This window comes from Etheostoma spectabile, chromosome 4, assembly GCF_008692095.1.
Source record: "Etheostoma spectabile isolate EspeVRDwgs_2016 chromosome 4, UIUC_Espe_1.0, whole genome shotgun sequence".
In the NCBI taxonomy this organism is placed as follows: Eukaryota; Metazoa; Chordata; class Actinopteri; order Perciformes; family Percidae; genus Etheostoma; species Etheostoma spectabile.
Window position 1 is genome coordinate 20390134 of NC_045736.1, and position 13266 is coordinate 20403399.

Here is a 13266-nt window from a genome sequence, read left to right on the forward strand (position 1 = left end):
ACATTACTATCCTGCAAGATGAAAGACAACAAATGGTATGAGCATGCGTGAGTGTGTGTCAGAGACAAGGGGGAGCGGGGTGTGGAAATCAGAGGGAACACTAACATTCTCCATCACGTACCCTCCCATACCTTTCCCCACTTGTTTTTACTCTTTAAAAGCTGCTGCGGTGGTGTGTGACAGCCTCACTATCACTTTGCCTTGGCTCAAGGGAATTACCATCCACCTTTCGACACACATGCAAACTGCAGCCAGTGGAACTAAACTAAGATAGTGCAAAAGAGGGATCCGAAGTCCTCAGCAAGTCAACTGTAGGAGACTTGACTGTTACCATTTATCAGTGGACAACGTTTGTTGTAAGATGCTTCTGTATTTTAACATCCTGGTGCTGCTCCTCCTGCAGCCGGCTCTGTCAAGTCCAATGCCGCTGACCAAACCATCCAGAGGATGTCCCACCTGTAAATCAAAGTCCACGCAGAGTCAGCCGGCTGTAGCTCTAAATGCCACCGCTTCGGGCATTGGAGAACCATGCGGGGTCTACGTTCTAAGCTGCGCCCATGGTCTACGTTGTGCACCTTCAGAGGATGAGCCGAGGCCCCTCCGTGCCCTGCTGGAAGGCAGGGGAGTCTGCAGTAATGCCAGCAGCATCAGCCCAACTGAAACTATCCATACTGTAGGTAAGACGAAATTCAGGTTTCAGCTCATGGTGTATGGATTTTCAACACCAACACTCACCTTTTGCTAATTTATTTGTCAATTTTTGACAGGGTGACGTCCTTATATTTCACAGTCAGTCAATCCTGCTATTATGACCATGAGTCTAAATATTGTCAAGAGGAAATGTGAACAGAGAAACATACAATGAGTTTCTTTTTTCCACTTCCTAGATGCTTAGGCCCAGACAAGCTGTTACATTAAAACCAGAGATGTTGTGAAACCAGAGCATGAAAAATGATTTTATGGCTCAGTTGCCAGTTTTCTAATCAAGATAGGTTTTACTAGTGCTATTAGTTAACTAAGAGTGAAGTACAGTACATTACACATACTAAATGTCTGTCTGTATCTGATATTCTAGATCCAGCTCCTTCTGAGGATCCAGATGAGGTAAGTAAAATCCTATCTTAATAATTTAGACAAACCATACATCAATTACACTCAATCAGGCACTCACATGCATCTGTTAAACTCTACTTACAGGCTCCATGTCGGAAACTGCTAACCACACTTATCGAAGGTCTTGATGCCCATTTATTTAAGTCAAATCACGATATCTACATGCCTAATTGTGACAAGCGTGGTTTCTTCAGGAAGAAGCAGGTGAGTTTGCAAAGAAGATGAATTATAGGAAATCATTATAATTATCAAGACTTTTCTATAGACCTGTGGCTGTACTTGTTTGTTCTGTTTGTGCAGTGTTGGTCATCTCGAGGTAAGCGGCGTGGCAAGTGCTGGTGTGTGGATCCGAACGGCATGCCTGTCTGCTCGAACACTAAACAGAAAGGCGGCCTGAGGTGTTAAAGTGTATGAAGCCTGGACTGAAGCAGGAGAGACGGAAGCTTTATTACCGACACAAGATAAAGATGAAGGAACACCAATACAGAGTTTAAAGGAGCTCAACACAGCCTCACATCCCATTCTCCACCAGCCAGAAACAGCACTCCACCAATGAAAAGCTGTTTCCAAATCTGGTGTAACTTTGTCTCTTTGCGCCCTCTACTGAACATATGAGGGCTGTATTGATTAGACATTGCTTTTGTATCTACTTGTATAAGATGTATATTTACACTATATTAAAGTTATAATAAAGGGCATATTATCCAGACTAGTTTCACACTGTAGCATACGTTGTAAAACTGCACCTATAGCTTGAGCTACACAAATTCAAGTTCACTAGCATGGACCACACCACAACCATATGTTAGTTAAAGACTTAATGAACATTATGAATGTGCAGATGAACATTATGAATGTGCAGATAGATGAATTGATGTGGATGTTGTCTGATGGCTGGTCTGGGAGGATGTGTGATGACCGGGTGGAGGAGACTCGGGGTGGGGGTTCTGTCTCAGAAGCAGTTTTTGCCCGAATAGTTTACAGACCCCCCCCCAGACGGTACCTAGAAGAGACATGAGAGAGATGTGCAGCGGGAAGGGAAGAGGGGGAAGATGGATGAAGGAGAGGGAAAGGGAGGGTGGGTCAAGCAATCAGAGACACGAGCCTGGCCACGCAGCACGGTATATGTAGGTTTGTCTGGTGATTAGAGGTGTGGTTTGGGCGTGGCCCTGCTCCCAAACCTTAGTTAACAAATTAACTTCATTTGTTCACATTCATGTTTCAACATTTTAACTCCATTTAATATTTTAAGCCATCAATCAAGATCAAGATCAAAATGATTTGGATCAATGTATCATGTATTGTTATATATTTTACTTTGAAACCCCTGTGATTGTATTATTAATTGCTGTACATGTAATTTAAATATGAGATTCTATTTATGTTAAAATTGCTCATACTTTGAGTAAGTAATTTAACAGTAGTTGCCCTTCAGTGCAGACACCAGAGGTATTATTTGAAAAACCAGAAATTCTAATGCCGAATTAGATGAGGGGCATTATTATTTTTATTTTTTTTGTGTGCATTGATGAAGATAACGTGCCTCTTGAACAATAAGAGAAGGTGTGTGAAGGTTGAAACTGACACTGACAGGCAATGTTGCAAACATGACTTTATGGATGCTTTGTGGATTTTGTGCATTTAAAATACCTTTTGTTATCTTTTTTTTGAATAAAAAGGATTTCTGCTCAAAAAGTAAATCCATCTAATCATTAAAACCAACATCAGAAGAAGAAGAAGAAGAAGAAGAAGAAGAAGAAGAAGAAGAAGAAGAAGAAGAAGGCAACGGCACAACTTTCAAGACTTCTGATTAAAAGTTGGATACTTTCACCTCTTTCTGCCTCAAAAATCCAATTCAATTTGGCCCACCCAGGAGAGAGAGATATCATGGCTTTCAAATGAGCAGAATTCAAATGACATTCAAATTGAGAATTGGTCAAGGACAAAAAGTGTAGGCCTGCTTATAGATTACTAGGCTAAATGTACGTAAATTATACTTTCCACCACTGAAAATCAGTTAAACATCACATAGGCCTACCTGAGACAGTTAAAGATTATTTCTGCAGTGTTTCATCATACTGACTGTAATGCTGATTTTGTCCCGAGGTTGTCGATGTTTGATCTCATTGTTGTTGCAAAGTCTCTGGACCAGGAGGTGTTAGTTGTAGTCGGCTTATCTCGCCAGCAGCAGGTTGCTGCTGCGGAAACTCCTACAAGGCGGGCTTCAGGCTATTTTACATAGACAGGACATCACAGATGCAAACTCTGCTCACAGACTGAGATGCGTGTGAAAGTGCGATGTCTTCTCCGGGTGCCACCTTCAACCCTCTGAACGCTCTGGCCCACAAAAGCAAGACAAAGAAAAAACACTTTGTGCAGCAGAAAGTGGAGGTTTTCCGAGCCAGTGACCCTGTGTTGAGCGTGCTGATGTGGGGAGTCAATCACTCGGTGGGTATGTGGGCTGCTTATACTGACACTATTATGAGTTTACATGTATATGTGTGTGTAAATATGTTCATTAACTGTTCATCTATTAAACTTGCGCAGATTAATGACCTGAGCCAGGTGCCTGTACCTGTCATGCTTCTTCCAGACGACTTCAGAGCCAGTACCAAGATCAAAGTCAGCAACCACCTCTTCAACAAGTACTGTGCTCCACTCAACTCTGTCCGTCGTATTGTAGGAACCTTCATTTTGCTTCCACAGATTTTAGAGGCTCCTGTGATGTCTTTACGTGCCTGTGCTTATCAGTAATTTCTTTAGAAAACAACAATGCTTTTCTACACTAACAATACCTTTAACCCTGCCACAATAACTACCCAAAAATATTTGTTTTGCTTATAGACGATGATGTGCAGTATGCAATATTGTCATGGTGATGTAAAAGAATGAAACTGTATACCAGGGTTGGAAATGCATTTGAGTGGTTAAGTGGTTGCATAACACCAGAACATCCATAAGTATCATGCAGACAAGACAGAAAATAGCTAAATTGATGAATTCATCAGAAAATGTGGTGGGGCTCACAGAGGATGAGCGCCAGTCATAAAAAGTAGCCTATTAGACAAAGCTTGTTTTAAAATAATAACTCTTTATGACATCTGTGCTATGCACTCTGTCTGCCTCAAGGTTCTGTTTCTATACGGATGGAGTCTAGAGAACTTGAGTGGCTTTCAATAATCTTTTAATCCATCCAGGAATCCAGGTTGTGCAAAGACTTATAAACAGAGGTGGGAAGAACAATAAAATTGTGTTTTCTCAAGTTCAAAAAAGTGCTGTTACCTCGGTGAGATTAACTCAAGTGTTTTTCATGTTGCTTATAATTGAAAATATGGAACTGGAACAGTAGGATGAGAAAGAGAATTCAGTTAAATTGTGTAAACGTAACCAATGACGCAACTGTCAATTTGGATCATTGAAAAACAGCAGACGTGACACCCACGTGCCATTAAACACATGTATATATGGTATTAATTAATAAACATGATTTGCATTTGGTTATTGTCTCACTTGGATTGAATTCAGTTTGTAAGAGTATCAGTATAGAAACTGCTGCAATTAATCATGTTATTCTGTTGATCACAATTTTATGTGCTGAAATAATGTGCTGTGGGAAAAATTATTAGGAAAGGACATTTTGTATTTAATGAAGCACTAGAAGAAGTCCAAGTCAACTACATGTGCTCATTAGATGCTGAGCGAGGCACAAAATATCAAGCTGCATTTTTCTGATTTTATGTATTTGTTCCTCAGAGAGAATCTTCCAGGACAGTTCAAATTCAAAGACTACTGTCCGCAGGTGTTCAGAAACCTGCGAGAGCACTTTGGAATTGAGGACCAAGATTACCAGGTACACCTATAAACTCATCACAAATCAACATTTAATTGTGCCAACAACAAAATTGACAAAAAAACAAGATACCTCCCTTAACAAGATGGAAAAACAGAGACAACGCAGAGTGTCCAAGCTTTTCAGTTTTTTTTCTCTCTCATAAACAGACCCTTTTCTGCATGTATTGAGCTGCTCCCTTCTAAATTTGCATTTATATGTGTCATATTTGCATGTGCCAGGTGGTAGACAGAGTCGTCATCTGCTCTGCTCAGCACACATTTGCTTGGCACACAATTACTATGTGAGGCACACTGTATGTTGTGATAAAAGTTGTATTTCTGCACATCTACAAGTGATGCAGCAAATTCCTTGAAACATAGTGTGCATCAGTGCAAAATGCTTTTCATGTTCCATCATGATAACGCACATATGTCTAATAATTAAAAATGTCCTGTCTGTTTGCATAGTGTTTTGCATTAGAAATTGTGTTTCAGTGTTTGAGTGAAAACCGCTTTAAAACAGGACAGCAAGCCACTTTATACATCTGTTTGAACACCACCCATTCACCCACAAAAAAACAAGTTTCTCATATTCACAAAAGATGAATGCTGGATGTTTCGGATGACACACTACATATCAAACAGACATGGGACTTGGAGCTGAATACAATAAGAGGTGATGATTCTTTGGAGAATATATGTTCTAGATGCCACAAGGGGATTGGAAGTCAACTCTGGAAAGAATTTGACTGGAAGATTAAAATGAGGTTTGCCCCAAAAATATATCTTCAACAAAAAAATAAATAGAACAAATTAGGTTTTTCAGAACACTGTTATACATGACTAAAAGTCACTTTTTATAATAAAGTGGGCACCAGTTATCTTGGTTGGGAACCCTGTATCTTAAAACCAACATTTAATTTCATTTATTATTATTATTATTATTAAATACATACAACAAAATCTATTTTTACTTTGTCTAATCATTCCCCCCATGCAGAATATTTATAGCTATAGATTTAGGTAATTGTATGTGTGCTCTACCCACAGTACAGTGCTGCTCATGAGTATAGGAACCCTTGATTAAGTAATAAAAAAATAGAACAAAATAGAATAGAACAAAAAATCATCTTTTGGAAATTCATCTTAATGCCTTAACTAAAAAATGAGGAAAATCCAATCTTTAAGGACACAAATTTTCTTTGTGAATGAATAATGTAATGTAAATAAATAAATGTTCTTCCTTAAAATACAGGGTGCGTGAGTGCGTGAGTACACACCCCTACGTTAAATTCCCATAGAGTCAGGCAGATTTTTATTGAAGGGTATGTGATGATGTGGGGGGGGGTATTTTAATTCCAAAGGCCAAGGGAACTTTATCAGGATGCATATCATCCTGGATCCATGAAATAACTGGCCTTTAAAATTAAAAATATGCTTGCTTCTATGGGAATTCAAAATAGCCCCCTGTATTTTATGGAAGAACGTTTATTTATTCACGATACATTAGTCATTCACAAAGACAATTGGTGTCCTTAAAGGTTGGATTTTTTATTTTTTTAATTAAGGCAATGAGATCAATTTCCAAAAGATTTTATTCTTCTTTTTAATCAACTTAAGCAGGGGTTCCTATTCTCATAAGCAGCACTGTATATATGGTGTTGTTTCTATATGACGAATGAAGCCCAATCTGCCCGCTATTGTGTATTAAAGGTAACAAAGTAAAACAACAAAACTAAACCAAACAGGACAGCAGTGTAAAGAATGTGAACGGTTTCACTGGGCAGATGCATTTCACAGCTGATGTTGCCACTATTTAGAGATGCCATCTTTTTTCTTATCAACAGGTGTCTCTAGCCCGTAGTCCTCCATTAAAAGACGAGGAGGGACAACGCGTGAAGCTGATGCTGACATCATATGATCGTACTTTGGTAGTGAAAGAAATCCCCAGTGAGGAAGTGGAGGAAGTGCTCAACATCCTCTCTGAGTACCACCAGGTAGGACTAACACAGGGTGGAAAGCTTACTTGTGAAAGGAGGTTTAAGTGTGCTTTTGCAGTGAGCAAAACAAAATCTTAATTAATTGATTTTCTAGTTTGAGATTAACTCCAGTTATTAAAGTCATTGGTCACATACTGTATGTTCTACTCGTCTTGTGTTTTCTGCGTCTTTTGTATACCAGGAGAAAATGGGCTCTTTCTGTGATAACCCTGGTTGCCATGGCAAAGGTTTTACAACATCAAAGCTAAAAGATGTGCATTTGAATTTCAAACAGAGAATTTTTTAATTTAAAAAGAGCAGACTGATGGGAAAGAAGCACTCTCTAAATACATTAACTAAACACAGATTAATATTTGACATTTGACAAAATAAACACAATACTGGAGTTTGCCTATGACCATGGAAAAATGTTTGAAGACAAGCCATAGCTCATAAGAGCCATTATTTGACAAAAACGCTTGTTAGCTTTTTTTCAGAGCCTTAAACTGCATCTCACGGTCATCATCAGGGGATGAAACTTGCTCAGACTAAGCAAACAAATGTTATGTTGACATTACTCACCAATAGATGCTGTTGGCATCCTTGAGGTAAAATATTTTAAATGCATTTTTCTTCCACATAAAACACTTTCAAAGCAGATTAAATCCAGCATTGTTACGTTAACTTGTTAGAAATCCTCTTTTTCTCTGCCCTTCCTGGCGCATTGTTGCATTTCTTGATGCTTTATTGCCTTTTACAGATATGTGGAATGGTATAAAACCACTGGCAGAACTGTGTATGGCATCACTCGCATGCTTGCACAAGAACAGACAAAACGTGGACACGCTTCCTCCAAACATTCCCCCATTGTGCTACTTTTTAATGTATGCACTGCCTCACACCCCTGGGTTGATGCACCCTTTATTTTCTCATCCTTCATTTTCTATTCAATGCTGTTCTCTTCTAGCACATCGTCACCTGCCATGGCAGTACGCTGCTCCCTCAGTTCCTGGCCATGTACAGAGTTAGTGTGGAGAGCGAGGACACCTACCTGTTAGTTACGAGGAACATGTTCAGCCACAGACTGCACATACACAGAAAGTATGACCTCAAGGTAAACCCTGCAGGAGGCGTGTAGCTACTGTAGATGAGGATTTAGAGACAGTAATAAGTATGGACATTTTTATTGTTAATAGGCCTGCAAGTAAGTTAGTAAGTAAGTAAGTAAAATTTATTTGTATAGCACTTTTCTCAGATGAAGATCACAAAGTGCTTCACAACAAAAGGAAACATTTAACAACTCTCATGAATACAACACATCACAAAAAAAAGGTGTGATGTTTTTAGTTTTGCTTAAACTCATGTAGCCATTTTGGAATTCGTGGCTATTGCATGCATTAAGTATGAAGACACTGATTGTCAGGGGCTTGTGATTGTAGCAATTGTTTTCTGAGTATAGTTATATTTTGGCTCAACAGTTACCTATTAGTGACCGTGGGGGTCTTATCTTTCCTCAGGGGTCCCTGGTGTCTCGTCAAGCAAGTTTTAAAGAGAAGGTGAGATCAAATTAAGGTAAAACCTGTATGACAAGCTTTTGTTCAACTGTACTTTCTGCAGACAACTCTGTTGATCATTTCCAATTTACTGTTTAAAAACGTTGAGACCCTTATATGTGAAAAAATTATAGTGAGATGCTGTAAGATCTGTAAGTAAATTAATTATGATTAAATTAAATCTATGACTCATCATTGCAGGATTTTTTGAAAACAACTTAACAAGTGTTCCCACCAGCCTGTCTGCATGTGTGTGGGGCTTATATTCATGCTGATTTCCCTAGTTTGACAATTCTTTCAACAAACCAGATACATTTATTGTTTGAAATGTGTGTCTGAGGGCAGAGTGTGAAATCCCATTTCCTATATTTTATCTGATTGTTATTGTTTGTGACAAATGTGATTTTCAAATCATATTTTCAGAAACGTTTTTGTTGAAAAAAACAACACTTTAACTAGACTTTTAATAACATCAGAAGCCCTCAGTTTGGCCTGACCTCGTTAAAAAGACTGAAAATAAACTGGTTGAACTGATAGAATTTAAATAACCGCAGGGCTGTGAAAACCTTTGATCTTTCCAACTGTCTTATTTCTGAAAACAATATTTGGGATAAAATTATTTGACTTTTATGTCACTGGAAATACTATGATTGTGTTTTAATGAGAAAAATGCTAACGAATATTGTGATCTCCAGGCAAAATTTATGGTAGATGACACTCATGTACTAGATCACTCCATATTTCCAGGTGAAGGAGCTGCCCACTTATAAAGATGTAGACTTCAGGAATAACATGCAAAAAGTTCATGTGAGCGACGAGGCGAAGGAGAAGATTATGGAAAAGCTCAACAGAGATATCGAGGTACGAAAACAATGTTCAAGAAGCATGTAGCCATTGTTTTCTCTGACATAATTTATGCATGTGTACATGTACCCTTACTGCAGTTTCTGGTGCGTATGAGGTTCATGGACTACAGCCTGCTGCTTGGTATCCATAATGTGGAGCGGGCTGAGAGGGAGGAGGAGGAGGAAGAGGAGGAGGAGCTGGAGTTGTCACATGAAGAGGAAAAGGAGGATGAAAACAGCATCGCACCTGAAGGTATCGGTGGCTACATGAACTCCTTCAAACCCATGGGTCCTGGCGAGTTTGACCCTTACGTGGATGTGTATGCTATTCAGAGCGCTGTAGGTGAGTCCTGACAACTGAGATAACTCTGGTGAATTTAAGTCGGTAATATGAGCCCTGTGCTGTAATACACCTCATCTCATGCTGGGAGGCAGCAGATAAAATCGTATGTACATATCATTCACCAAATGCTGTAAATCACTCCCATGTAGATGCACCCAGGAGGGAGGTGTATTTTATGGGTCTGATTGACGTACTGACACAGTACGACACCAAGAAGAAAGCTGTTCACGCTGCTAAGGCTGTCAAACACGGGGTGAGAGACCAACGGTTTGGTTGGCATATATGCAGTCTTTACATCTCTATCCAGTGAAACATAAAGGGATGCTTTTATTTTCCCTTCAGTTATCCCTAATCATCTGCATCTGTGTGTGTGTGTGAGTGTGTGTGTGTGTGTGTGTGTGTGTGGTTGCATGCGTGTGTGTGTGTGCGTGTGTGTTTTTGCAGGCAGGAGCCGAAATCTCAACAGTTCATCCAGAGCAGTACGCTAAACGTTTCCGGGAGTTCATCACTAAGATCTTTGCCTAGTTCAACGATACAATCCAGGATACCATCATCATTTCATACGAGAGGAGTCTCATATGCAATACTAACATATTCTCAAATCAACATCAAGAAGCACTGCAAATTTACTGTTAATTTCTAAATGATCACGTGGTTTTTGAGCATTTACTCTTCATGTCATTCTGCACTGCAAGATGGACATTTATTTTGAATAAAGAACTAGAATTTGCAAACAGCAGGAAAGGTCTTCTTGCCAACTGTTAATGGGGTTTCTTTTGTTTTCACTTCAAGTTTTGGCAATACTCCACCCACGAAGACAGTGGGAGGTGGAGATGATGTGAAAGACATATTTTCTCAACACATTGCACTCAGAAGAAAGATGTATGTTTTGCTCTTAATTATTAATGCATGACTCCTTCTTTTCCCACCAGTGACAACATTTGACAGCACAAGAATAATTTGGGGAAATCTACAGGGTCTCAATTAGGAACAATACAATGATATAAAAGTATTATAAATTATAAAATAAGGATTATTTGCTATAAAAACCTATTTTCACAAAGAATAAACAAAGATGCTAGACTGGCAATTTCATAACAGTTTCACCATTTTGTTTTCCTCATCTGGAAAGGAACGCACATTTCCAATTAACTGTAAATACATGAGTTTAAATAAATCTGCAGATTCAGTAGTGCTGAAGGGCAGCCCTCCTCTTAGCTCAGTGTTTAGAATTTATACTGCTACTATCAGTGCAATGCTTCAATGGAAGCTACATAAACTTGCAACATCTGAAAGGCACCATATCACACAAATTATTAAACTGTAAACTGATCAAAGAGCATTTATGTCAAATGGTGTAGCTTGTATTCAGCCTCATGTTGTATCACTTATTTTACCTTTTAATGATATCAACAACATCATGTACCAACCTGAGTGAAGTATCAAAGGAAAGTTAATATCTGTGTAACTTTAATAAGTGAATGTGAGGTAAAGCAAAATGCGATTCATGGCAGTACATGTGTTTCTCTAAAAAATATTCTTAAAGGTAAAGCATTCATTTTTGTCCATATTAAGTCCCTTTCACGTTCCTCCTGGCACACAATCTTGAATGATAAATAATAGAGATCTGATGCAGAAAAATAAACATTTCATATATTTGAGTTCCTCGTTTCCAGCTACGTCTGTCAAATATGCTGTGCAATATTCATATGTGGAATCCCAGTTAGTTTTTGTCCCAAGCAGTGTCTTGAAACATTGTCTAAGCTGGTGTCAGCTTCTAAACCTACACCTGGCTCCTCGACTCCCTACCATAGACTGTTAATATGAATGAACAAAGCCTCCGGTTTGGCGTAGTGCGGAATGCGGAAGGGCCTTAAACCTCCATTCGTATCTGAATTCCAGCAGGGGGCGACACGTGCGGTTGCAAAGGGAGGTCAGTTTGTGTAGAAGTCTATGAGAAAGTGACCCACTTCTCACTTGATTCATTACCTTATTATATAATTACATATTTTCAACTTGTCTCTTGTCTCTTTCTTCTTCTCTTTATTTTAACTAGTGTCTCAGACCGTTAAACCCATTTATTTAATTGTAATCTTTTCTAACCTTTTCAGTCTGCTCTCTAGGCCTGCCACTCCTCCAAAACTGTGCTTTCTAAAGTTGTAAATGATCTCAGTGCAGCTTTTAATTGGTCAAGGAGCCAAACAGATCTGGCGTCTCTAGCCTGGGTCTCATATTGTTAAAATCTGAGTGTTTTCTATAATAATACATCAATACTTTCTTCTTGAACCTCTGCTTTTCTTTCTTTATTTTTTCCTTTTGACCAAATTATATGCAGTCATGGAATTAAATTCCGCTGCTATGGTAAGGATACTCAGCTGGCTGTGCCTATCAAGGCGGATGATCATTCCCACATTAAATTGTTTGTCTGCTGTGAAAAACTGAATGTCAAGTAATTTCTTGCTCCTAAATTAAGATAAAACTGAGATGCTGGTCATTGACATAGACATCAGTCAAGTCACATCAAGAGACTCTAGACAACTGTGTGTCCAAAGTTGGACAGCCAGAATGTATGGGTTACCTTGGATTTAACCCTCTCTTTGGTCATCACATTAAAGATAACAAGGTGGCCTTTTTCACCTATGAAACACAGCTAAAGTTAGATATTTTCTGTCCATGGCTGATGCAGAGATCCTAGTTCACACCTTTGTATCATCCAGACTGGATCAATGTAACGTTTTGTTGTCAGGTTTCAAGTGGTTTAGAACGCTGCAGCTACACTGAAAACGAAGGGACATGGTGGGTTGTTCAATTTACAAATACGCATTTATTGTACTTTACAGAATTCATTTGTATTTTTCTTTCAAACATATTTTAATCTTGTAGCATTCATTTAATTGTGAGGGGTGTAAAGTCTGCTAGTCTCAATCATGTTGAGAGGAATGTTTTGTTCAAAATGTAAAGCCTGGGAACAGGCTTAACAGATGAGGACAGTTACATTCTTGACATGGACCCCTAGGACTCTCTTCACACTCGTTAGAGGCGATCTGTTAATATGCATTATTTTAACCAAGCTGTTTATCTGCTGGTAAGCAACTTCAGCTAGTTCATGTTAATGCCAATGTTAGCTACCATTCACTAGCCATGCTAACATTATCCATCCAATAGCTTTTAAAACCCATTTGTTAATATTTCACCAATATTGTGCAAAGGTTTATGCAACAGTAAGGAAAGAAATAGGTTCATTGTGTTTTTAGGCAAACTGCTCCTTTATGATCATGTATACCATATTGATATTTCAATGTAGTTCCTGAACATCATAATCTATAAAAGCTCATGAATCTTTACACATTCCCATACTGTCACTTTTATCTCTATATGTGTTTGCCTAGGAAGATCCATGAAACTGAAACCAAAAACGAGTCCATGACATTGACCTAGAAAGAAGTAGGTCAAAGCCAGTTGAAGTATTTAACAATAATTGGTTGGATCCAGACAATGTCACGTTTAAATTGTCAAGTGTTAAGAGATGGCTGGTGGCTCCACCTGTCCAGAAAACAGCTCCTAACATTAGCAGTTTGAAGCATGAACCCTTGTTGCACCAG

The 13266-nt window shown here is 38.8% G+C and overlaps 2 protein-coding genes across 3 annotated transcripts; both read left to right on the forward strand.

Moving 5' to 3' along the window:
• The first annotated feature begins 166 nt into the window (after positions 1-166).
• LOC116687247 (insulin-like growth factor-binding protein 5) lies at positions 167-1886 on the forward strand. Its single transcript, XM_032512448.1, has 4 exons — positions 167-677; positions 1076-1104; positions 1198-1317; positions 1414-1886. The coding sequence occupies exons 1-4, from the start codon at positions 362-364 to the stop codon at positions 1516-1518; spliced, it is 570 nt and encodes a 189-aa protein (XP_032368339.1). The 5' UTR covers positions 167-361; the 3' UTR covers positions 1519-1886.
• Positions 1887-3242: 1356 nt separating this feature from the next.
• On the forward strand, positions 3243-10856 carry LOC116687234 (phosphatidylinositol 5-phosphate 4-kinase type-2 gamma). 2 transcript variants are annotated; one of them, XM_032512430.1, is made up of 10 exons: positions 3243-3561; positions 3661-3758; positions 4867-4963; positions 6792-6941; positions 7891-8037; positions 8441-8479; positions 9224-9337; positions 9421-9664; positions 9814-9917; positions 10109-10856. In XM_032512430.1, exons 1-10 carry the CDS (start codon positions 3412-3414, stop codon positions 10187-10189), a joined length of 1224 nt encoding a protein of 407 aa, XP_032368321.1. In that variant the 5' UTR covers positions 3243-3411; the 3' UTR covers positions 10190-10856. The 2 variants fall into 2 exon arrangements, with proteins under 2 accessions (XP_032368321.1, XP_032368322.1); XM_032512431.1 differs by having other exon boundaries at positions 3321-3565.
• The last annotated feature ends 2410 nt before the right edge of the window (positions 10857-13266 follow it).